We start from the raw sequence: 25,595 nt of genomic DNA, 5'->3' as shown, positions 1-25,595 counted from the left end.
TGGTGGGTTACAGTGAAAAAAATGGGAAAACCCTCCGTTACAATCGCAGTCTGGGACGCCAGTCTTCTTGAACAACGGGGACTCGGGCGTCTGTGTTCACGCGCTGCTTGACTTTGGGCACTGTCTATAGCTGTACAGTGGGCATAATAAAGCCACGGCACAGAGCTGCTGTAAGGCAAAAATGATATGCATACGGAAGAGCAATAGAAATGGTTACTTTTTGTCTGGCTTGTTCATCCACGTGTTTATTTTTGTCGGAGATACTGGAAACGCACTGGAATTACAGAAAAATCCTAACACTTTTCTGGAAAACTGCAGGGGAAATGGTAGGGAGTGGTGGCGGTGAGAGGTCAGGGTAAGAGGCAGCCAAGGTTGGAAGCAGCGCCCTCCCTCGTAAGCCAACCTCTCAGAAAGACGCCCGCCCGCCGACCCATTCACACCCGTGCCTCGACGCTCCGCGGGGCTCCCGGCCGGAGGGAAAGCGATGGGAACGAAGGATCCACGGCGCTGATTGGCTGCCTGTGAGCACGGGGCGGGATACACGGAGGCTCCCGAGGTTGCGCGAGCGGAAGGCCGCGGGCGCGCACTTCCGGTCTTTGTGGCTGGCCGCTTGGAGTCGGCGGCTTGCTCCCTGGCCGCTGCTGGCTTCGTGGTGAGGGACGCGGGCCCCGAGCAGAGGGAGGGCGGGGATGGGGTGGGCCCGCCGCCCGGGCGGCGGGCGCAAGGTGAACGAGCCCTGCTCCCCGGCCTGTTCGTCCCGGGTCGCGACCCCTTGTCCGGGCGGCGTTTCTGAGCGTCCTGGGGACCAGAGGAGGCCACCTTAGGCCCTTGCTTTCCAGCAGAGAGGGCAGTTACTCCCCCACCCCGTGACTTCGCCAATGCTGAAGTTTAACCGGGATACAAACATATACAGGCTAATGCGGCTGGGCTGGCTTAATAAACCTAAATGTTAGCCTAAATACTTCTAATCTCTAAAGTTACTTGTACTGTTTAGGATCAAATTGTAATTGATTTGTCCTGCTGTTTCAAGGGCATACCCTCCTATGGATATTCACCCATCCCTAGAATCAGGTCATGTGTGACCTCTGTCACAAAATTTAATACATAATTATCTGTTCCCGTATTTTTCTCTAAATGTTTTCTCTCGTATATTCTAAGTTTTAGAACGGAGATTGACGTTTTTGCTGATTTTGTGTCTCCGTGACAATTGATATCTTTTTGAACACACAGTAAACGTTTTAATAAACATTTCTTGGTTAATTCCTCTGTAGATTCATTTACTCAACAAGCAAAAACCTTTGTATTCTTAAGCCTGGCTCACGACAGAGCCCATGGTAAGTGCCTCTGTGTTTGTTGAAGAAATGCATTGAAAACCAAATTTGATCAAATGGCAGTTACCAAAAAGTGTTTTTATTTAAATCAACTTCTGTTCAATATGATTTTTTAAAATGTTGTTACTACCGCAAATGAAAATATTATTTGCCATAGCTAGAGGGTAACTAAAAATAAAATTTTAAAAACCAGTATTATTAAATCCTAGCTAGATACAGTTACCCTTGGAAGTCTGAGGCTTAAAAAGGGAATTCTGCAAGTTTTACAGACAAAGATTTTTTTTCCTATACCATCAGGATTGAAAGAAAATTGAAAAGGAAATTTCTCAGTTTGTGATTCATGTTAATATTGCATTCTTTTGCTTCTAAAATAATTTCTTAGGGCATTAGTGGTAGAAATTGCACTATGGAAGACAAATGGGATGAGTGACTTTTAGTTTGTTGCTTGATTGTTTATTTAGTTATAGTCTCAAACTTCTTCCCTTTCAATGTATTACTGGCATGAGTGATATTTATTATAAATCTTAGAGTTGTTTTTTTTTTTCCACTGCTAAGTTAACAGTGCTTTTGTATCTTTCAGGCAAGAAGAAATTACTCAAAGAAACTGTGAAGTACAGTACTCAGTTGTGCTGAGCTTTTGGCTAAGCTGTTCAAGCCAAAATGGCTGTGGAATCTAGAGCAGTTTCAACCCTGGTACCTCAGAATCCTCAGGAACAAGAACTAATACTAGTGAAAGTAGAAGAAAGCTTTTCCTGGGGTCAGAAGTTTAAGCAGAGTGCAAGTACCCGATCCTGCCAAGAATTGTTTCGCCAGCAATTCAGGAAGTTTTGCTACCAGGAGACACCTGGACCCCGGGAAGCTCTGGGCAGACTCCAGGAGCTTTGCTATCAGTGGCTCATGCCAGAGTTGCACACGAAGGAGCAGATCCTGGAACTGCTGGTGCTGGAGCAGTTCCTGAGCATCCTGCCTGAGGAGCTGCAGATCTGGGTTCAGCAACATAGCCCAACAAGTGGCGAGGAAGCTGTGACCCTATTGGAAGATTTGGAGAGGGAATTTGATGATCCAGGGCAGCAGGTGTGTTGTGGGAAGAGAAATTTACAGACCGATGCATGTAGCATCCTCATAACAGTGGGATGAAAATTTGTCTCTACTGAACCATACCTTGAAGTGACTACTATGCCCATACCTATCCCTGTCCTTAAATAGGTCTTTTTTTTCCCCTGTTGCGCATCCCTGGGGATGTCATTGACCTCTTTCAGATTTTTACTAAGCATTTTCCCTAGGGAGTTTCTCACAAAATTAACCATGTTTTAACTGATTTCAGGGACCAGCAGTGCCATGGAAGGATCTGACATGTCTTGGAACATCCCAAGAGTTAACAAACATCCCACTCCAACCTTTAAAGACACAGCTGAAACCCTGGGAACCTTGCCTTTCCCCCAAAAGTGGTAAGAAAATAGAAACTCACCTGGGAACTATTATCAGGTGTCTGGTTTTGAGGATACAGAATTAATTGGATTTTACAAACATGCCACATGTGAGCCTCCCCTTTATTACTCTGGACCAGAGGTATTCACTTCAGCAGCTTTGTATTTACTAACCCTCAGGAAGTGCAGTCAGTCTTTCTTGTGTCAGTTTCCCTGGCATTTATTCATTTACTCCTTGGTTATATAACTTAATAGGGTGCTAATACATGTCTGCTACTGTGGTAGGCACTGGGTCTCTCTGCCTCAAGGAACTTTTACATCTAGATGGGGTGGACAAGTGAAAAGGCAATTGCAATATAGTATAGTAAATTCTAGAATAAAAGTGGGCTTTAGGTACTGTGGGGGCACATATGAACACACCTAACCCAACCTTAGAGGTTCAAGGAGTACTTCTCAGAGGAGGAGACATCTGAGCTAAGATTTGAACAATGAGTAAGGAGAAAACTAGGTAAATAGGGTGGGAGTTTTTCCCATCCTAAAGGGAAAAACTTTTTCTACTCACACACTTCTGACACTGGATGTGTGGGGGTTTTCCTTCACATTAAGCAACACTAATTCTGACACACCAGAATTAGGGCTGACCCCACAGGTTAAAGTTTCAGTCCCACAAGGCTGCCTCCCTTCCTCCCCGCCGCCACCTCCGCTTGTAATGAATCCCCAGGTTACTCACCCTTCTTTCCGATTTGGCTGCAATTCAGACATCACATGACCACCTCCTCGGGTTTCATAATTTGCGGTAATAGCTCACAGAACTCAGGGAAACACCTTGCTTACCATTACCAGTTTATTATAAAGGACACAGGTGAACAGCCATATGAAGAGGTACTTCAGGCAAGATCCAGAAGGGTCCTGAGCACAGGCGCTTCTGTCCCTGGGGAGTTAGAGGTTCACCACTGTCATGGCACTTGGATGCGTTCATCATCCTGGAAGCTCTCTGAACCGCTTTGTTTAAGGTTTTCATAGAAGTTTCATTACATAGGCATGGTTGATTAGATCATTGGCCATTGGTTAACTGAATGTCCAGCCCCTCTCCCTGGAGGTCAGGAGGCAGAGCTGAAAGTTCCAACTTTCTAATCATATAGTTGGTTCCTTTGGTAGCCAGCCCCTACCCTCCAGGAGTTACCTCACTAGCATAAACTGAGGTACTGGTTGATAGGGGCTTATTATGGGTAACAAAAGACACTCTTCTCACCTCTACCACTTAGGAAAGAAGTTGCAAGGGTTTTTAAAGCTCTGTGCCAGGAGCTGAGGATGAAGACCAAATATATATTTCCTATATTATAATATCACACAAGCAAAGGCCACAAAGTCCTGAAGGTGGGAAAATACAACCCATTCTGGGAATTGCAGGTGATTCAATTTAACTTGAGAGAATTCATAGGGGAGAAATGGTGAGACATAACCAGAGAGAAAAAGGAGACCCAGGTTGTGAAAACTTGTGGGACATCTTAAGTACTTGGAAGGAGTGCACTGGAGCACAGTTGAAAGGTTTTGAACAAGGGAGTAGTTGATTGGATTTGTGCTTTAGAATCTAGCTGCAAAGTGGAGAATGGATTAGAGGAAGGTGAGAGTGGAGTCCTGTTAGAAACTGTTGTAATTTAAATGGCCACAGTGAATAAATTAAGATGTATTACAGTGAGAGATGGGGACAATCAAAGCTGTCTCTTGACCAGCATTTTAAGTTGCATTGCAGTAGCTGGTCATGGTTAAAAGTGGAGAATGTGGGAAAGGAGTTGAGGATGATACTCAGGTTTTAGTCTTGAACAGCTTGGTTAATGATGGTGCTATTCATGTAAATGTGAAAATATAAGGGAAAAAAATATACCTGATGATGTGTTTAGCCATTTGGGGGCTTGTGAGATATTCACAAGTAATATCCCAGTTAACACTGGATATGATAGTCTAGAGTTTAATAGGGAGAACTGGGGACTTGGGGAGACATTAGCTTATAACATAAGTAGTGATGAAACCTGGGTGGTAGACAGTTTGTAGAGCGAGGACACATGAGAACCCAGAACAGCACCTGAAGGACCTTGTGTTTGAGTGATTGACCTTGAATCTAAGGAACAGCCCCCAGAAATCAGGCTAACATAACCGGAAGAGAAATGTCTCTAGAGGAAGGTGTGGTCCCAGTGTCAGTGCTACAGGGAAGCCAACTAAATAAGATCCAGAAAGTATTTACTAGATTACGCATCTATGACGTTGGTGACCTTGATGAGAGTAGCATGGTGGGGAGGGGGTGCACAGGTGAGGCAGAAACCAGATTGCAGAACAGAGATGAGTAAGGCTAACTCTTTCAAGAAGCTTTACTCTGTGGGCACCTGGGTCGCTCAGTTGGCCGGGCATCCAACTCTTGATTTCGGCTCAGGTCATGATCTTGCAGTTCATGAGATTGAGCCCTTCATGGGGCTCTGCTCTGAACGTGGAGGCTGCCTGGGATTCTCTCTCTCCCTCTCCCACTGCCTCTCCCCTGCTCATGCGCATGTGTGTGCAAGTGCTCCCTCTCTTGCTGTCTCTGTCTTTTTAAATAAAAAGAAGCAGCATCAGCTTTACACCGAATGGAAATGAGGTTGCATGAAGGAGATGTGTAGGCAAGGAGCTTGATTTGAAAAAGATGAGAGGGGCGCCTGGGTGGCTCAGTCGGTTAAGCGTCCGACTTCAGCTCAGGTCACGATCTCACAGTCTGTGAGTTCGAGCCCCACGTCGGGCTCTGGGCTGATGGCTCAGAGCCTGGAGCCTGCTTCCGATTCTGTGTCTCCCTCTCTCTCTCTCTGCCCCTCCCCCATTCATGCTCTGTCTCTCTGTCTCAAAAATAAATAAAAAACGTTAAAAAAAAATTTTTTTTTAAAAAGAAAAAGATGAGAAATTTGGGCTTGTTTAAATGGTGATGAATGGGAGTCAGCAGATAAAGAGGTTGAAAATAATAGGAAAGGAATAGTAGGTAATTGATCAATTGAAGTTTCAGAGGAAGTAGGAAAGAATAAACTTCAAAGTGTAGATATAGGCGTTAGTTACTCGAAAGGAGGAGGGAGGGACCCTAGTATGGCCCGTTAAAGAAAGATATATGTGGACAGTGACCTCTTTTGTAAGGAGAAGCCTGTATTTCCTCTCACATGGAAAGTAGGTATTGAGAGTGACTGGAGAAATAAAACAGTCTGTTTTTTGCTATTATCATTTCAGATTGTGAGAACAGTGAAACAGCAACAAAGAAGGACATTTCAGGAGAAAAGTCACAAGGACTTCCCCAGGAACCTTCATCTGGAGGAATTAGTGAACCTGAAAGCAATTTAGAGTGGCAACAAGGAAATGCTACAGGGGAGAAGTTAAGAAGATTCCCTTCCCAAGGGGACAGCTTTAGTCAAGTAATCTTCACACACAAATCTCTGGGAAAGAGAGACCATCATGAGCCTCAAAGCAGCTTGATTCTAAGTACAAACTCTATAACTTATCAGAAAGTTCCTACAGAAGAGAGACCTTATAGATGTGATGTATGTGGGCACAGCTTCAAGCAGCATTCCTCTCTAACACAACATCAGAGAATCCATACTGGAGAAAAGCCCTATAAATGTAACCAGTGTGGGAAGGCTTTTAGTTTGAGGTCATATCTTATTATTCACCAGAGAATTCACAGTGGTGAGAAGGCATATGAATGTAGTGAATGTGGGAAAGCCTTCAATCAGAGCTCAGCTCTCATTAGACATCGCAAAATTCATACTGGTGAGAAAGCCTGTAAATGTAACGAATGTGGCAAAGCATTCAGTCAAAGTTCATATCTCATTATACATCAAAGAATTCACACTGGCGAGAAACCCTATGAGTGTAATGAGTGTGGGAAAACCTTTAGCCAAAGCTCAAAGCTTATTAGACACCAGCGAATTCATACAGGAGAGAGACCTTATGAATGTAATGAATGTGGAAAAGCTTTCAGGCAGAGTTCAGAACTGATAACCCATCAGAGAATACATAGTGGGGAGAAACCCTATGAATGTAATGAGTGTGGAAAAGCTTTCAGTCTGAGCTCAAACCTCATCAGACATCAGAGAATTCATAGTGGAGAGGAACCTTATCAGTGTAATGAATGTGGCAAAACTTTCAAAAGGAGCTCAGCCCTTGTTCAGCATCAGAGAATCCATTCTGGGGATGAAGCTTATATATGTAATGAATGTGGGAAGGCTTTCAGGCACAGATCAGTCCTCATGCGCCATCAGAGAGTCCACACTGTAAAGTAACTTGTGAATACAAGGAATGTTGTAAATATTTCGGTCAGATTTACATCTTTGTTAGTTGAAAGGGTTTACTTTGGAACAAGACTCCAGACTGGTAAACTACCAGATCTTGAGTCATTCTGACTTAAAGCAGCACTTCTCAATGCTACTGCAAATTGTCCTTTGAAAGCTTTTCCTGTGACTAATCAGAACAGCAGATGGAAGAATCACTGCTTCCAGCTTTTCTCTTACTATTAGGAATACTCAGGAGATAAGAAAAATGGGAATATAACATTGAAACCTCATTTTCCACGAGAATGTCACAAAGAGGGTACAGCAACCCAGGCTGTGTCACTGCACCTGATTGTCCACATACCAGGTTAGGGATATGGTGTGGACAATATGAGGGACGTTTTGTCTCAGGAATTCAAAACATTTACTGACCAATTAAGAACAATGACAGGGCAGCAAGACAGATGGGGAAATAGTTCATCAGTGACTTACTGAGCCTGTGACAGCCCAGAAATGAGGTAGTGAAAGAATCCAAACTAATGTATCCAACAGCTGTTTTTTGAGGGCCTGCTTTGTGCCAGGCACTAGGAATACAGTGGGAAAGAAGATAGTCTGTACAGTTTAATGGACAAGGAAGACAGGCAGTGATACGGTATAATCGCTGCTGTGGGGCATTAGGAGTACCTGACTCAACCTTGGATCAGGGAAAGTTTCTGAGAAAAACGATGAAGGATGAGTAGAACTTAGCCAGGAAAGTAGGCAGGCAGGCCAGGGAACAATATGCCCAGTAGAGGGAACAATAGACGAAGGTCAGGAAGAATGTCTGGCATATCTGAGAAATGAAAAGGCTGTTTTGTGTGGAGCATTCCTGTTGAGTTCCATTTGGGGTGGAGTCATGTCTGTTAAGCATGGATGTAGCCAGAACCTGGTGAGCAGTGCTGGTAGTAAAACAGGAGCCAGGGGAGAAGCTTCTGTTACTGGACAAAACCTGGAGTTCTTGGACCACAGGGTAGAGGGAGCTGTCTTGGGCTTGTGTGAGCTGGGGGAAAGGGTTAATAACTATAGTTTCCTGGCCTGTAGGTTAAGCTAGACCTTGGGGGTGGGTGGGGTCAGAAAGAGCCTAGCCTAGTGGTTAAGAGGTTAAGCATCTGTTGGGAGTCCTGAATCTTCCCTTTCCTAAACAGAGGACTCCTGGTTCTTAAGACTGTCGGAGCTGCTGTCTGCGTCCTGCTAACTCCCAAGGCTCTGTCAGAAGCTGCTATGGCTACCACGTTTGTTTCTGGGGCTACACCCCCACATTTCTAGTGTACTCCCTTGGCTCAGGTGCTAGAAAACGTTGTCAGTCGCCGAGTGACTGACCCCTCACCGGCACCTCACACATGTTCAGTTTTGTCTTATATCAGCAGTATTTCAGTCTTGTGAATTTTGTTAAGGACAATGGTAAAGGGAAGTAGACATAACAGTCATGGTCCATCCAGAGACCACCTCTGACAACCCATCAGGAAACGTATCCCTTGACTGGTGCTTCTCAGTGCAATGCAGAAAGGTGTCTTCAGTTAGTGAGCAACAGAAAGTCATGGTCAGAATACCTAACAGGTAAGAGTTCTAACACACCTTACCAAAAACAGACATCTGTGGGAATCTGGAATCCTGTGCATAAGAAAATAATTTTCACGAGGGTAAGTAGACAGCACTCCTGTTGGGGCATATGTAGATGAGCAGGTAATAACCAGGAAGAATGGCAGGTGGACTAAATGCCCATGCTTGGAGAGAGAATGTGAAGACAAAGGGATAGGATAACAAAGTAACATGGTAAAAGCTATTCATATTCAACTCTTAGGTTTCCTCTCAAGATGAGGACTCAAACAAACTGAAAAGGGTAGGATAATTATTAAGTAGGAATTGATAAAACATATTACAAAAGGGAGAGATTGTTTATAAAGAGAGTTCTTAACATTTATCAGTAAGAAACATCATAGGTACTTTGCTGAGGGCTTTGTATGTATGTATCTTTCTCCAGCAGCTCATATCTTGCAGATGAGGAAGTGAAGGCTTAAGATCATGGGTTAGTCAGTATCCTATCGCTAAAAAGTGGTGAGGTCAGACTTTGAACCCAGGCAATAGGAATCCAGAACCTTTCTGTGGAGCCACTTACCTCTAGAATCTCCCCATGAAAAAGTCCCATAGAAAAGATTGTACTTAAGTAAGCAAATCACAAAAGAACAAATGCCAACAGATGACAAATGGTCAGCCTTGCAAGATGTGTGTTAAAGCAAGAGTTGAGATGGCACTTTTTTCCCCCTCATCAAATGAGAATTCAGGGAACCTGGGAGTTCAGTGCTGCTGGTGAGATGTGACTAGATACTGTCTCTGGCAATCAATACCAGAAGCCTTAAGCATTGCCTTGTGACTTTAAAATTCTACCTGTAAATGTATGCTTCAGAAAACATCATGAATGTATACAAAGTCTTAAAAGCTGTTAAAATGATGTTGATTGATGTCAAAAGAAATGGCAGCATATCTTGGGTAAAAATATGTACACTATGACTCCATGTAAAAATATATTTATGCATTAAAAATACTGGAAATAATCTCAGACTGCTATACCGGCTAGCTGGTGATAAAATTACAGATGATTTAATTTTTTTCTTGTGATTTTCTGTGTCTTCCAAACTCTTCTACAATAAATACTTTTAAACTTAGAGAGAAAAAAAAAAGGTTAAAAGGAATGAAAGCCCAGGATAGTCAAGAAATACTAAGAAAAGTACATGCTTTCTGTAGCATCTGTGTCCCTCCCAAGTCCTGGGAGGTTAACTTGTTAACTCCCACATGATGTCCTCATTAAGTGACAGTGGCAGATACACCCATCTCACACTACTGTACCAACAAAAGCCATCTGTAAATTATAAATCTCTGTTCAAATACAAGTTATTTGTATGAAGGTTATCTGTAGTTGAGAAAAGCAGTAACCTTGAAATGGAGCCTCTTGTTCACATTAGTGCTTCTTGAATTCTGCAGCCATGGGCAAGTCACCTCACAACTTGACCCTCGGTTTAAAGGAGCTGGGGTAGGGGTGCCTGGGTGGCTTAGTTGGTTAAGCGTCTAACTTTGGCTCAGGTCATGATGTCACAGTTTGTGAGTTCAAGCCCCGTATCAGGCTCTGTGCTGACAGCTCAGAGCCTGGAGCCTACTTCACATTCTGTGCCTCTCTGTCCCCACCCCACCCTCACTCACAATCTGTCTCCCTCCTTCAAAAAATAAACATTAATATATATATATATGTATATATATTTTTTTTTAAAGGAAGTGGAGTAGATGATCTATAGTTAAAGCTTCAACATTCTGTGTTTATGAAAGAGGAGGCACCAATATAGATTTTCTTCTCCAGCCTTCCCAAAAAAGAGTAAATAAATTGTGCTCAGGGCCCTCTTATATATTTTGGTATAGAGGCTATCCAGGGGAGTAATGTTTACCTTAAATGGGTCTTGCAGATACACAGATTTTAAAAGATGTGCAATTTAGGCAAGATGCTTAGTTTCCTACCTTTCGCCTTCTCCCTCATTTCCATAGACTGCAATTAACTGTCCAGCTGAGGATTGGAAATTTAAGCAAATCTGACCTTGGTCTCTCCAAGCTCCCCCATGAATCTTTGTTTCTCTTGCCCCATTGAATGAATCCTCAAAGTAAAGGAGATGCCGATTAGAATTATTTCCCATGCAGAAGAAACTGACCTGGAGAGCATTTCTGCTAAAAGAAAGGGTGAGCTCAATGGGCAGACCTCACTGATACCCACCCACCCCTTGCTTTCTGATGGGTCAGACATTGCTACTCAGTAACCCTATCCTCAGCAGCTGTCTTGTTGGCTGGTGCTAATGATCACAAATCTAAAGGGTCATGGGGTTTTTCTGCACAGGTTTCTTCTAAGGACCTGCTGAGAGAGGAGGGGAAGCCCTGGGCAGTCTCCCAGACTCCTGCTCCTTAAGTGATTCTGGTGGACGCAATGTGTATGTGTGTTTAAAGGGGCTACTTGCTCTGGTTCCCAAAGTTTTTCAACCAGCTGTCCCCTAACTTTTGTGGCTTCACCTGGTGAAGTGCAGCCCCAGGGAATAGCTATCAGTTTCCAGACACCTTTTGGCCCAGGAAAGAAGAGTTAAGAAGCCAATTCCTTGACTTCTTGCCACAACCCCCTCACCCAGCACACCTCCACTCATGTTACCATGCTCCCTATTCCAGAACAAATCATTTCAAAGCAGGGCTTAAAATTCAAATTTTATTACAATACATCTTGCATTACATTCTAACACTAAACAGTTTAAGTATATACTCAAAAGTATAAACGTTAAAATCAATTACTAAAAATGATTTACCAAGCAAGATTTTTACCAATACTAGAGTTGGGGGAAGACAACTAGAAAGTACTCCAAAATGTTAACGTTTCTGTAGGTGGTGGGATTGAAGGTGATTTCTACTTTCTCATTTTCTGTATTACCAACATTTATAATTAATTCACAACCCAGGGGAAAAAAACTATTAAATAAAATTAACATGAAATCATCTGATTGTCACCTATAGGAAAGGGCAACTTCATCCATTTTAAGGGTCTCTCTAGACTTCTGATTGACCTCATTCAATGACAATCCCCCAACCTGTGGACATAAAGACTGTCCCCCTCCCCCAATTTCACCTCCCCTATTACCCATAACAGATTTGATCACCAAGTCTTCAGAAGTAACAGTATCTGGAAGGGAAATCAGGACATCTTAAAAGAGAAATCAAACTTTCTCTTACATAGGAATTGCCTTCAGCAATTAATGGTGGGTTAATTAAAACTGCCAAAATAAAAACAGAGAAGTAGAGTTTTGAGGAATCTAAGGGGGTAATTCAATAAGGATTCATTGCCTTCAAGTAACTTAGTATCTTCTAGCTGGTGATAAGGGGAGGGGACAGGAAATGAGGAATAGTAGACCTTGGGAAGGCAGACCTCTCACTCCTATGCTTCTGTGAGCTTCCCATTTCCTGAGCCCTAGGGGCACGGAACACCAACACTGTCCCTCTAGCCTCCAATATGTCTTCTTTCCGTAGTGTACATACATGCCTTTTTCCATACGATGTGCCAAAGTCTACCATCACACTGACTGTTCTGAGTACCTCAAGGTCTCTTAGGTCACTCTGGGTCTGGGATAGGCTACCCAAATCTGTGATTATAAACAGAAAGAGAGAAATCAACACATGTCCTCTGAACCAGGGTCTACGAGAAGAAATTCCTGCTTGAAAGGAATCCTGATGAAGAGACCTCTATAGATCCTCTCTCCATACCTTTGTATGTGCTATAACCTTTGCCTATAATGTTCTCTTCCCTCTTGCCTTGATCTGCCTAATTTGTACACACCCTTTATTCCTCAACAGAGATTTCATCACCTCCAGGAAGCTTAAGTGACTCCTAAACCAGGTTTAGGTGCCCCCCTTGTATTTTGACAGAATCCAAGATTTATCCTACCAAAGAACTTATCACACTTTACTGTAATTACCTGTTTAATAAATATATATGTATCCCATTAGCCCTTAACTCTGGGAGGGCAATGGCCATGTCTGCCCCTGATGGCTGGCACATAGCAGGTGCTCAATAAATAAACAAACCTCAACTGACCTCTGGAAGCTCAGGGCTGAGGAGAGAACTGGCAAGGGGGCAGAATGAGCTATACACTGATCCAGGACAGAATTCAACATTTCACAACCTCACAATTCAACACCTCAGAGTACCGAATGACTCTCAGCACATGCCTCCAACTGCCAAATACACGATGTTCTTGCTGGGCAGAGATCCCTGCCATTGAAAGCACCACCTTTCAGTCCATCATGTAAGAAGCTCTTCCAGGATCTCTGCCCCAATCTTGGCCTGACTGTGTAAGTGCTCATTCAACACGTCAACAACCATATTTGTGTGGATCTGCTCGTACAGTAAGTACTGACTCAGACAGGAAGGACAGAAACTGTGCTCTTAGGAAACGTCTAACTTTCGTGCAGTCTCACCCCAAAGCGAATCCCTAGTATGACACAAGTATACAACTCTTACCCAAGACTTAAACTCTGGTGTGAGTTCTCTGGTGCTGCATAAGGCCTGACCTATGCCTAAATGTTTTCCTACATTCATTACATTCGTAAGGCTTCTCCCCAGTATGGATTCTCTGGTGCTGCGTGAGGGCTGAGCTCTGATTGAAGGATTTTCCACATTCATTACATTCATAAGGTTTTTCTCCAGTATGAATTCTTTGATGTTCAATAAGGATAGAGCTTCTACCAAAAGCCTTACCACATTCAGTACATTCATAACCTTTGTCTCCAGTGTGAATTTTCTTATGCTGAATGAGGGCTGAGCTCCGGCTGAAGGCTTTCCCACATTCACCACATTCATAAGGCTTCTCTCCAGTGTGAATTCTCCGATGCCTAATGAGCTCTGAGCTGCCCCTGAAAGCTTTTCCACATTCACAGCATTCATAGGGTTTTTCACCACTATGAATTCTCTGATGTCTAACAAGGTCTGAACTCAAACTAAAAGCTTTGCCACACTCTTTACACGCATAAGGCCTCTCCCCAGTATGAATTCTCTGATGTCTAATCAGCTTTGAGCTCTGGCAAAAGGCTTTCCCACAGTCCAAGCACTCGTAGACCTTTCCCCCAGCGTGAACTCTCTGTCGTGTTACAACATTTGAGTTCACACTGAGAGTCCTTTCACTTTCGTTATGTCCAAGGACACTCTCTTCTGTGGAGACTTTCTTGTTGAAGACCGCCAGACTAAGATGTCTTTCCTGAGAAGGGAGCTGACTCATTTTGTTCCTTGCAACTGTTCCTTTTGGCTTCTCAAAGATGTGCAGGCCTCCCAAAGCTTCTTCAACTATCTGTCCTGAAGGAGTTTCCCCAGGGAGTCTTCCTGGGGATATCATGGCTGCTGATGCTACACATTCAAAAATTTCTTGCTTTGTTGTTAATACTTCATCACCCACCAGCTTGCCATCTAAATATGTGAAGAGACAAATACTAGTGTCATTTGATCCCCATGTCAAAAGAAAGGAATCTATTATAACCAGAATAGAAAATAACCAAACAAAATAGGTATTTACCTATTAGGAGGAAAACTCTTAAGAACTAGCTTCCCAATCCAGAATTTTGAGAAGTGGCCTGGGGTAGTGAGAGGTGGCACCCTCAGAAAGCAAGGGGGACAAAAAAGAGTCAGCACTGGAGAGGGACGGTGAGCAGGGAAACACATCAGTTAGAGGAGACAGTGATACATAGGAGTAGCAGTGAGAAACCAGGAAGCTAGGAGACAATCCTGGGTTAGAAGAGAAGATGCATTTTTTTGGTAATGAGGGAAAGGAAATGAGGTGATAGGGAGTGCTCGGGAAGAAGAGAGAGGTCTAAGACTCTTAAATAAATGGTGCTCCTAGAAAAACAGGAGAGCAGGATATACGATTAGGAAGTGCATTCAGGGTTAGAACTGAGCAGAGGTAGATGAGCAGGAACTAGAATGCGTTAAGTTAATTGCAGGTTCTGGTAGGTTCTAAGTAGATCAAACGATTATAAGCAAATAGAATAAGACATACAGAGCATGAGAAAAGGAATACTCTAGGATCAGGTAGAAGTCTTATATGTTCACTTTTTCATGTGTAAATGGTCAAAGGTACATGGAAACAAGAGACAGCTGTGATTTCCTGGAGCCAAACTTTCAGCTCTCACACAAGCCCCTCTCATTTCGAGATTTCTAGTAGCTCAGAAGGAGACTACTAGATAATGGCTGAGGCAACTTGAATTATTTTGAGGGTGAAAATCTAAAAAACTGCTCAGTTACTTTCATCCTCCCAAAAGTCCTCTAACCTCTGGGGTGCCTGGGTGGCTCAGTCGGTTAAGCATCCAACTTCGGCTCAGGTCAAGATTTCATGGATCGTGAGTTCGAGCCCTGCCTCAGGCTCGAGCCTGAGCCTGCTTCAAATTCTCTGTCTCCCTCTCTCTCTCTCTGCCCCTCCCTTGCTCTCTGTCTCTCTCTCAAAAATAAATAAACGCTTAAAAAGAAAAGTAGACAAAGGACACAGAGAAAAAAAATACAAATGGCCAATCAACAAATTAAATGATAATTCACTAATAAATAGCTATAAACCAAAAGTCTTCTAACCTTAAATACAGTTTACAGACCAGGAAACTAAGGCTCAGAGAGGCAACATAACCTATGTGAGGCCACAGAATTCATAATTTAAGAGCCAGATTCAAAGACGCTCAACATCAAGGCTTGCCGTTTTCCCCTAAGTCCCTTCTGCTATTTCCCTACCTGTTCAGTGTGGCCTATGTGGTCTAAAGGCCTTTTAACTAGGGATGTGGTCTTTAATTGCACATTGACAAACATGCTTTTAGCTTTCATGTTATGTAGATGATGCTCCACTGCCCACCCAGACCCGCTTTACTTATAGGGTGCCTCCTTGCCCAGCTGCTGTTGAGTGTTGGCTCCTAACCACCCAGTTGCCCTCTTCTCTGGAAAGTCGCCCTGGCTGATGAGAACCACCTGGCCCAGGATGTTATTTCCACCCTCACTGCCCCACACCCACCGCCTTAAGAAGGGACAGCTCAGCACTGCAGTTATGCTGGAGGAGGGGAGGGTACCCCAAACCCCCAGAGATTAAGCCAAGGCTAGGTTTTACCCAAGACCACATCATAACCCTGCTTCTCTCACTCCATTACAGATTTCTCCTGAAGAGCAAACCCTCCTTTAAATCACATGTACCCAAATCTCCACATCTCAGGCTCTTCTTCTGGCAAGACATACTGTTAGGCTTGTGAAGAACCTATGGAAAGATTACAACCAAGGTTGTAAGGTCATAAAGCTTCAACAGTAGAGTTTGAGATGGCAGGACACTGGAGAAGGAAGGGGCTTTTCTTCCTGGTGCTGTTGTGCTCTGTTTGTTCCTGCAGCACCTGCTCACCACCAATTAGTCCCAGAGGCGCCATCCCTCTGGGTGGCTTCCCAGCAAGTCTGGTGTCACGGCACCTCTCCACAAGGGTTCTCGGCACCCCAGAGGGTGGCTACCACAGCACACACACCCTCTCCCTGCACCTCATGAATGGCTTCCCTTGGTACCCTAAAGTGCAGCTTCCCAGAAAGTTCTGGCAGCACAGCGCTTCATTGAACATGTCCATCCAGCCATCCAGTGGACCACAGCTGTGTCCTCTCCAATAAGATCTGGATCTCAGCAATAACAGGGCAGGAGGAAGATGTGGTACTCTCTCACAGATTTGTTCCTTCCTTGGATGCTGTGCCTCAGCCCTAAAGATTCCCTATATGTGTTATTCCTGTATTATTTAGACTTTTTTTTTTTTTTACCACTTAGTAATTAACCCCATTATAGTCAATAATTCTTTTTTTTAACTTTTTTAAGTTTATTTATTTATTTTGAGAGAGAGAGTGTGTGCAAAGGAGGGGCAGAGAGAGATAGAGAATCCCAAGCAGGCTCGACACTGTCAGCACAGAGCCCAATGTGGGGCTCGAACTCTCGGACTGTGAGATCATGACCTGAGCTGAAGTCAAGAGTTGGATGCTTAACCAATGAGCCACTCAGGCACCCCTATAGTCAATAATTCTTAACATTCAACTTTCCCTGTTCAAGCTACTATGTAGTTTCTATTACTGATACACTATTCATCTCCCCCTTAGAGACTGCCTTGCCAGTGGATCATTAAAAAAAAAAAAAAAAAAAAAGAGTATATTGGTCTTTGAATGTTACGGGTGTTAGAGAATTTTATTAGAGAGCTTAATTCTTCACCCAAAGTTAGAAATTATATTGGAATTTCAGATTCTAGGCAGAGCCAATGGAAGAATATTTCAAGGCACAGAGGGGACCTTTCCACTAGACTTAATGAAGCCACAAATGAATGTCATTGAGAAAATGCACTATGCCACAGATGATAGCCCCACCATCATCCTCAGCCCCAATTGGACTGTGACTCCTCACCTCCCTCGTGGGAAGCCTGGGACTCTTGAGTCTCACTCTTGCACTGGTTCTCCAAGGGCTGGAGCTGTATACTCAGAGACTTCAGTGCTCCTATGGATGTCATTTCCTTCCAGATCATTCCTTGGCCATGAGCCATGTCCTAGGAGTAATCAAGTACCAGCACTATGATTCTGAGGATACAGAAGAAAAAACAAAACAACAACCAAAAAAAACCCCCTAGAACAAAGGGACAAGGCAGCTGGAGTCAGAAACTCATCCAGATGATTAGAAAGAAAACAACAGGACTAAAAGCCCTGGTGCCTTGGCCCCAGTAGACAAATAATAACCCAAAGACAAAACGTTTGTAACTTTCTGATAGCCACGTCAAGGCCACTCATAACTTATGTAACTATTAACTTATAAAAGGTAAAACTAACAAACAAAAACACCTACTTCTTACCTGTTGCCTTGGTTCGTCAAGTTCTTTCTCCAGCTCCTCCAGCATAGTCACGGCTTGCTCTCCGTTCTCGGGCCGGTGCTCTCGCAGCCAGGCCTGCAGCTCCTCAGGCAGGATGGCCAGGAACTGCTCCAGCACCAGCAGCTCCAGGATCTGCTCCTTGGAGTTCACCTCGGGCCTCAGCCACTGATGGCAAAGCTCCCGGAGCCGGTTCAGAGCCTCCCGGGGCCCAGAGGAGTCAGAGTAACCAAAGTGCCTGAACTGCTGGCGGAAGGTCTCCAGGCCACAGGTGTCTCGCTGAAGGCCAAAGTCCTGCCCACAAACATAATTCTCTTCTTCAACCTTCACAACTATAAGTCCTTCTTGTTCTTTCGAAGCATGGTAGGCCAAGGCTGCAGTTTTTCCTGACATTCTTGGCAGAGACAGTTTGAAAATGCTGCTCAGTTGAGGCAGGGAGGGAATGAAAGTCTGTGTCTAAGAATTCTGATTCTTCAGGTAGCTCCTGAGATGGACAATGTGGAAAAAATGTGTTTAGAATACAAATACAGGATTTTGAAGACCAGTTGCCAGACAGCGTAGTAATGAAAAGTGACTATAAGGGAGTTTCCATATAAACAATACAGGGATGCCTGGCTGGTTCAGTTAGTAGAGCGTGCAACTCTTGATCTCAGGGTCATGAGTTGGAATACCATGTTGGACATGGAGCCTACTTAAAACATAAAAATAAAATAAATAATACAAATAAATAAACAATACATTAATGGTGATTCAGGATTTTTTCAAGACATGAAATAGAAAATTTAAGATCACCAAAATCAACTCAGCCTTTGGAAATAATGCTAGGGTTAACATTGGGGATAATAGTCCTCTTAGATCATGGAAAGCAGGAAAAACACTGTGGTATATTATTACTTCTTAGAATAATAATCACCATTTTATTGAGTACTTACTAGATGCCAAACATTAGCTGGGTATTTAACATAAATTTATTTAATTTCCCTAATAATTCTATTAAGGACAATCATGTGCTCATTTCTAAATGAGGCTACTGAGAAGCATAAGCTGACCAAAAAGACAGGTAGCCCGTAAGCAAGAGAACCAGATTCTCCAACAAGAGTATTGAGCTCTATTAGCCGTGGGGTCTCCCCCAAAGAAGGGAATTTGCACTTAATAAACACCTACTGGGGCACCTGGGTGGGTCATTCGATTAAGCAATTAAGTGTCTGACTTCGGCTCAGGTCATGATCTCACAGTTTGTAGGGTTGAGCTGTGTTGACAGCTGTGCTGACAGCTCAGAACCTGGAGCCTGCTTCAGATTCTGTGTCTCCCTCTTCTCTCTGCCCCTCTCCTGCTCGTGCTCTGTCGCTCTCATTCTCTCTTAAAAATAAATAAACATTAAAAAATTAAAAAAAAAAAATAGGGGCACCTGGGTGGCTCAGTAGGTTAAGCTTCTGACTCTTGACTTTGGCTCAGGTCATGATCTCACAGTTCGTGAGTTCCAGCCCTGCATCAAGCTCTGAGCTGAAAGCACAGCTCAGAGGGAGATTTCTCTCTCCCTCTCCCTCTGCCCACCCCCCTTCCCCCAGCTTGCGCTCTCTCTCTCTCTCTCTCTCAAAAAATAAATAAATAAACATTTTTAAAAATCCACCTTTCATGGGTGGGGCACTTTACAGATACTATTTTATTGGGGTTTAACAATAATACTATGTGATAAGTATTATCATCCCCATTTTACTGATGAGGAAACTGAGATTTTTAAAAGTTAAGCAATTTAGGAGCGACTGGGTGGCTCAGTTGGTTGAGTATTTAACTCTTGATTTCGGCTTGGGTCATGATCCCAGGGTCTTGGGATCAAGCCCTGCATCAGGCTCCACACTGAGCACAGGGCCTGCTTAAGATTCTCTCTCTCTCTCTCTCTCTCTCTCTCTCTCTCCTTGTGCCCCTCTCCCCTGCTCTCTCTCTCTCCCTCTCTGTCAAATAAAATAAAGAAATAAAAGTTAAGTAATATACCCAAGGCCCCAACCTGGTACATAGCAAAGTCAAGCTATGAACTTAGGATTGCCCAACTCTAAAGTACTTGTTTTTTCATTACAGATAGGGGTTAACCCAAGACAATCATGGTTGGTACTATTTAAGTGATTTAAAAAATGTTAGGAAAGGGCCATGGAGAATGGCCAGAGTGAACATACAAACAAGGAAAAATTCTTGACTTTAAGTCACAGGTTCTAAGACAGTACAAAGAAAAGAGGAATGAATTCCTTCATCCATTATTTCGACAAATACTTGAGCTGTGTGCTAGGCAGTGTAGTGAACAGGATTCTCAGGAGTAAAAGGTGTGTCCTCAAAGACTCCATAGTGTGGGAGAGCAACAGGGAAACCAGGAAATACAGTGTGGAAAATCCAAGGATAGAGGGAAGCAGGCAAGGTAGCACAGAGAAAGACAACTAAGACCAGGAAGACCTGCCTGCCTGGGAGAGACATGTCAGCAGTCTGATAAGAGTAAGCCAGGTGAAAATGTAAAGTAAGGTCATTCAGGCAAAGACAACAGTCGGTAGAAGATATGGCCCACTGAGGAAACTGCAGGTGTTTTAGGAAGGCCAGACTAGTGGTTGTCTCCTCTGGCTCAGAATCAGCCATGGAGCATGGACCCCACAACAGACTTCCTGAGTCAGAATCTCTGTGGGTAAGGTTTCAATAAGTGCCCCCACTTATTGAAACAAAACAAAAACAAAACACAAAAACAAAAACAAAAACAAAAACACAGCCAGAAAGCCTGGGGCATAGTTAAGAAATAGTGAGAAAGGAGATACCTATGGTCTGACAGGTTGCATTGCAGAGTTTGAATTTGATCCCCACAGCCATGGGGATGGCTGGAGCAGTCTGTCTGCCCACTCGAGAAGGAGTACAGAGAAGAGACAGAAAGGGGTCTGTTGCCACCACTTGGGCAAGGAGGGCCCGAGCTATGGGAGCCAAAGGTAAAGACAGATTTGACAGGAATTAGACACACACTGGATAAGGGTTTGGAAGAGAAAGGAGTCAAGAACTTGGATTTTTGGCTGGTGCTGGTGACTGAAATGATGGTGGTATTATTTATGACAAAATTCAGTCTGAGATACCTACAAAGCAGCGTTTCTAAACTGTGTTTTTTCCATATACACCTTAACAGAGAAACTCAGGAATATTTTTCCTGTTAATTTTTTTAGTATTTGAAAAATACTAAACACATTTGTTTAGTTCTTATCATGTGACGATTGACATTTAAAAAATCCCCTAGCAATGCATCATCAGATCTGTGCATCACTGTGTACATAGCATTTACCAAGGGTTGCATCCTTTACTTAATGACCAGTGGTCTAAGTCATGGATCTTGCCCCTTAATTTCAATATGTTTGTGATACTATTAAATTTCTGTTATAAATATTATGCTCCTCTACACAGAGTTCCATAGGTTAGCCCTTAAGTCTACCACTGTTTTCACTGTCTCCCAGGCATCTCTACTCTGGATCTCTCAGCTTAGCACCAGCCCTATTTATTCAGTTTCTTACTCCCATAATGCCTCTTGAATTTCTCAAAAGGACCTCAGACAGCACATTCATGACCAATTGATGATTCCTCCCACTCCAAATCTGCTCCTCTCCCAGTGGCCCCCTCTCAGGAAGTAGGAACATCCACCTGGCTGCACTTCTAGAAACCTGAAAGCATCCCTAACACCTCCTTCCCGTATTTAATGCAAATTACGCCCTCTTGATTTTATTGCCTATCTCCAGAATCTGCCCTTCCCCATCTCTGCCACCACGATCTTCATGCCAACAACCATCCTCTCACACTATACAGTAACACACAGTATGCTTATACTGTAACCAGACAACCTTTTCAAATTGCAAATCTGATCCTGTTCCTCTGACCAGTTTTTTTAAAAAGCAAAAACAGAAGCAAAAATAAAACCTTTAGCCAATCTCTTTGATTATACTCATCTCATTTACAGATGCCCGAGATGGACCCCCAGCCTGAGTCAGAACCTCCTACGTGGGGCTTTATATTTGTAAAACATTCTGCAAGTAATTCAGATGTGCAGGCAGGGTTGGGTTAGTCAAGGAGGCATAAGAGATACAGTTAAAGAGAATTTTGATCCTTTCCCTCAGAGCACTTCTCTCATTTTGTCAATTTATATGCTTTAGTGGGACTATTGGGTTAATGCCTATTTTCTCCACGATTAAAACTGTAAGTTACATCAACATTTTTGCTCACCATTTTATCACTATCACTCAATCCAATGCACAGTACAGAATATGTATATGTATATATATCCATATATATATTCATATATATCCATATATATTCATACATATCCATATATATTCATGTATATCCATATATATCTGTATATATTCATATATATTCATATATATGAATATATTTATATATATGAATATATACATACATATATATTCATATATGTATATATATGAATATATTTATATATATGAATATATATACATATATATTTATATATATACTCATATATATTCATATATATATTCATATATATATGAATATATATTCATATATATACTCATATATACACTCATGTATATACTCATATATATATTCATATATATTCATATATATATATTCATATATATTCAAATATATATATAAATGACTACTATTGTAAAAAAAAAAAGTTTCAAAGAGGCAGTGGTCAACATTGTCAAATGCCCAACAAGGACTGAAAAATGTTTCCATGGCACTTCTCATAGTGCAGGGAGATGACAGCTCACAGGAAAAACACCAGCTTTGGAGTCAAGTGACACAACAGTTTGGAATCACAGCACAGCCTCTTACTAGTTGTGTGACAGCAGTCACCAACCAAACCTTTCTAACATTCCATTTTCTCTCCTAAAAATGGAGTTAATAATACTTTCATTGCAGTGTTACTATAAGAATTGGAAGTAACAGACATCTAGAGTAGTGCTTGATGTATTAAGCGTATCTTTTTATTCTGGCGTTTTGACATCTGGGCCTTGCTTTCACTGGAAGGACTGTCCTTCCCAGAGCTCGCAGATTCCTAGAGATAATAAACTCACCTACAGGGTGCTTTTCATATGCAAACCAACCCAGAGCCCACACCCCACCACCTCCTGTACTGGGATTTCTCATCCAGGGCCACCATTCCCCTGCCCTAATCACCCAGGGTCAGATGCCAGAAAATCAGGCACAAGCCCTATGCTTCAGAGCACACTGAAACTATTCAAACTAGCCAATCCCAAACCTGTTTACCCCGCCTCACCCATTCCTTCCCACAGAAACCACCATACAGGCTCCTGCCCACTTTCCCCTCACCTGGCCTCCTGACTGATCCTGTGATTTCACCATGTGTGACCATGTGGGGCATGGCATGACCCCCTCCTCTTGGAAACCATGAGTAACACACTATCTTTTGCAATGGCAATCATCTCCAGATCTGTTGGCCTCACCATGCCTAAATAATAACAAAACTTAAATTTTAAAACACTTGGCCCATAGCAGGTTCTCAATGCATGGTAGATATGGCACAAGGGAAAGGCAAATTCCACATCACAAGGCGTGGGATATAGAATAGGTTTTATTGGGGAAACTTACCAGCTAGGGGTCAGTAAAATGAGCACAGGTCCTGTGATTCTTCCATCATCCCACAAAAGGGAATTCTGGAGAGAGGTGCTGCTGTTTCAGGGAAGAGCTCCTTCTAACTTCTCAGTGTCAATGTTAAGAAAGCAGCCTTGTCATTGGGGGCCATAGGTCCACTGTTTGGTTGACCTATGTTTATTTTTTTTTTCAACGTTTTTTATTTATTTTTGGGACAGAGAGAGACAGAGCATGAACGGGGGAGGGGCAGAGAGAGAGGGAGACACAGAATCGGAAACAGGCTCCAGGCTCCGAGCCATCAGCCCAGAGCCTGACGCGGGGCTCGAACTCACGGACCGCGAGATCGTGACCTGGCTGAGGTCGGACGCTTAACCGACTGCGCCACCCAGGCGCCCCCTGACCTATGTTTATTAAGTGCCAGTGTTGACACAGTTGTCTAGGGAACCCCTATGGAGAGGGCTGGAAGCTTAGATAGGGCCCTTCCCTCTGGGAGGAGAGATCCTGGTCCAAGCTAGCTCTTAGTCCAAGCAACTCAAGGACCTCCAGGGCACTTTTGGACAAAACTGCTTGTTACAGCATGGCTGTTACTATAATGTATCTGCATTGTTTGCTTACTATATGGTAACAGAAAACACTGAGTTTTTATTGTAGAATCAAGCACTGTCTACCTGTTCATTTCATCTTCACAGCCCTTTATGGTCTAGATTCTACTGTTTAACTGAACAGAAACTGATGTTACTTAATTTGTCTCAGGTCACATGGTTTGGAAGTGATGAAATCTGGACTGTTCTGAAACAAAACGGTCTGACTCCAGAGGCCATACTCTTAGATATGTACTCTGTTGAACTGCCTTTTCACATCTGTCTTCTCCACCAAACCAACGGCCCCTTCCAGGAGGTCTGTGTTTTCCCACACACTTCTTCAACAATACAGAATGCTTACTTTGTGCAGGCACTGCGCTAGGCACTGAGCAAAGAATTATAAATAAGACCGTGTCCTTGCCATTACAGAACTTAAAATTTTAGTAGGGAGGCAGACGTTAAACAGAAAGGACGCATAATTACGTGATAAGAATTACAAAGGGGAAAGTAGAAAGGGCTCTGAAGGTGACTGACAAAGAATCTATCTAACCTAGACTGGGGAAGTCAAGACGGTCAGCTGAGACCTGACTCAAGAGCGAGCTCTGGCCGCATGAGAAGTGGGAGGAAAGATTCCATCAGTTTATCTCCGACTCCTCAACCCGTGGCCTGGCACACGGCGGAGCACGGTAAGTGCTTGTGAAGTCAAAGGGCACTAGGGCGGGTGGATGGGCAGGCAAACGAACAAATGCGTGAAGAAATGGCCCGACTGACGGATGAGCGGACGGACGGAAGCGTCGAGGTGGGGCGGCCATCTGGTACGGCCGCAGGCTCTGCCTGTGTCACGGCCAGGCTGAGGCAAAGCGGCGGAGAGGGCAGAGGCCGGACGGGGGCGGTTTGGGAAGCACCCGGGGCCGCGCTGCCGGACCGCCTCACTCACCCTTCGCTCGGCGGGCTGCGGGACAGACCCCAAGGCGGGAGCAGAACGGCCTCGGGCGGCGCGCGCCGGAAGTGGGATTGGGCGCACCCCTCTAGGAAGCCGGGAGGACTGCATGTTTGCAGCTCGGTGGCGGGCGCGCCGCGCGGAGGCTTGGGAAGAGGGGTGCGAGGCCGGGAGGAGTGCGTCTCTGCGGGGGACCTGGTCCCCCACAGCCCCGCTTCAAAATGGTTGACAGGCGACGGAGAGAAGAAAAATACAGGAAGAGAGAGAGCTTTATCTCCAAGGATATAAAAATAGAACCTTCCATCTGTACATTTAGGGAAGAGGAAGACGCGACCACATTCGTACACCTCAAACGCCTGCCTTCAGTGCCAGTTCTGGACAGTTCGGGGTGGAGTGCGTGGGGACGGAGGGGAAGGGCTCAGGCCAGGCTTGGCGAGGGTGCAAAGCGGAGAATCGACCCTGCCGTCGTGGGCAAGGGCGTGCAGGGCCATCACGGAGCAGAAGAGTGAGAATAATTTTCTCATAGAAGGCGTTACTCAAGCTGAGTCTTGTCTAACGACTAAAATGTTGACTTAGAGGAGTGGCCAGAGGCAGAGTACCGCAATGGGAAGTTCAGGGCATGCTGGGGAATTAGCCCAGCATCTTAGTTGGCTGGAACCTAGGCTGAAGGATACAGTGGTGTCACGTCTCGAGAGTTTCAAATGCCACTCGGGAATTTGGAATGCATTTAGTAATCAGTGCAAGCCGTTTACACGTGACAAGGCCTGAATTATACTTTGGGGAGGTATCTTACGTAGTAGAGTGGATTAAAGGGCAAAACAGGTAAGAAAAAGAAAACAGGCATTTGGAAACATGAACTTCGCAGGATTTGCTAGTATCTGAAAATATGATTGAAGATAGAGAAGGGGATGACATCGCCAAGGGAGATCTTACGGAAAATAAACAGGGAATGATAAAATACCAGTGTGTGGGGGTGGGAAGAGCAA

The 25,595-nt window shown here is 43.8% G+C and overlaps 2 protein-coding genes across 5 annotated transcripts in view; one reads left to right on the top strand and one right to left on the bottom strand.

Annotated features, from left to right (window-relative positions):
* The first annotated feature begins 595 nt into the window (after positions 1-595).
* The window catches only part of LOC121033012 (zinc finger protein 397), a 46,469-nt gene continuing 21,469 nt past the window's right edge, over positions 596-25,595 (top strand). Inside the window, exons 1-5 of one of the 3 annotated variants that reach the window (XM_040479067.1) lie at positions 606-652; positions 1,272-1,334; positions 1,912-2,405; positions 2,656-2,779; positions 5,999-9,680. In XM_040479067.1, the coding sequence (XP_040335001.1) occupies positions 1,992-2,405; positions 2,656-2,779; positions 5,999-7,047 (1,587 nt within the window). In that variant the 5' untranslated portion in view covers positions 606-652; positions 1,272-1,334; positions 1,912-1,991 and the 3' untranslated portion in view covers positions 7,048-9,680. Of the gene's footprint in view, positions 653-1,271; positions 1,335-1,911; positions 2,406-2,655; positions 2,780-5,998; positions 9,681-24,246; positions 24,356-25,595 lie in introns of those variants that run through there. The other 2 variants (XM_040479068.1, XM_040479064.1) reach the window with 2 other exon arrangements.
* LOC121033013 (zinc finger and SCAN domain-containing protein 30) lies at positions 12,118-24,706 on the bottom strand. Of its 2 annotated transcripts, none has more exons than XM_040479070.1 (5): positions 24,607-24,706; positions 17,467-17,965; positions 17,028-17,166; positions 13,109-14,047; positions 12,118-12,230 (listed from the first exon to the last, which is right to left on the bottom strand). In XM_040479070.1, exons 2-4 carry the CDS (start codon positions 17,872-17,874, stop codon positions 13,116-13,118), a joined length of 1,479 nt encoding a protein of 492 aa, XP_040335004.1. In that variant the 5' UTR covers positions 17,875-17,965; positions 24,607-24,706; the 3' UTR covers positions 12,118-12,230; positions 13,109-13,115. The 2 variants fall into 2 exon arrangements, with proteins under 2 accessions (XP_040335004.1, XP_040335003.1); XM_040479069.1 differs by lacking the exons at positions 12,118-12,230; positions 24,607-24,706 and adding exons at positions 23,086-23,259; positions 23,490-23,855.

The sequence above is a fragment of the Herpailurus yagouaroundi genome, unplaced genomic scaffold (assembly GCF_014898765.1).
Source record: "Herpailurus yagouaroundi ecotype Mexico unplaced genomic scaffold, PumYag 142, whole genome shotgun sequence".
In the NCBI taxonomy this organism is placed as follows: Eukaryota; Metazoa; Chordata; class Mammalia; order Carnivora; family Felidae; genus Herpailurus; species Herpailurus yagouaroundi.
Note: the sequence above shows the minus strand (reverse complement) of the source record. Positions and strands in the feature narration are given on the sequence as shown.

What these genes read in the sequence shown, in the direction of transcription:
- LOC121033013 (XM_040479070.1), bottom strand. Translation starts at nt 17,874, where the DNA reads ATGTCAGGAAAAACTGCAGCCTTGGCCTACCATGCTTCGAAAGAACAA. An exon ending in TTGACGAACCAAGGCAACAG is followed by an intron (nt 17,167 to 17,466) that starts GTAAGAAGTAGG and finishes GATTACTCCTAG; the next exon opens with GACATGGCTCATGGCCAAGG. An exon ending in CCAGGCTTCCCACGAGGGAG is followed by an intron (nt 14,048 to 17,027) that starts GTGAGGAGTCAC and finishes TCACATATTTAG; the next exon opens with ATGGCAAGCTGGTGGGTGAT.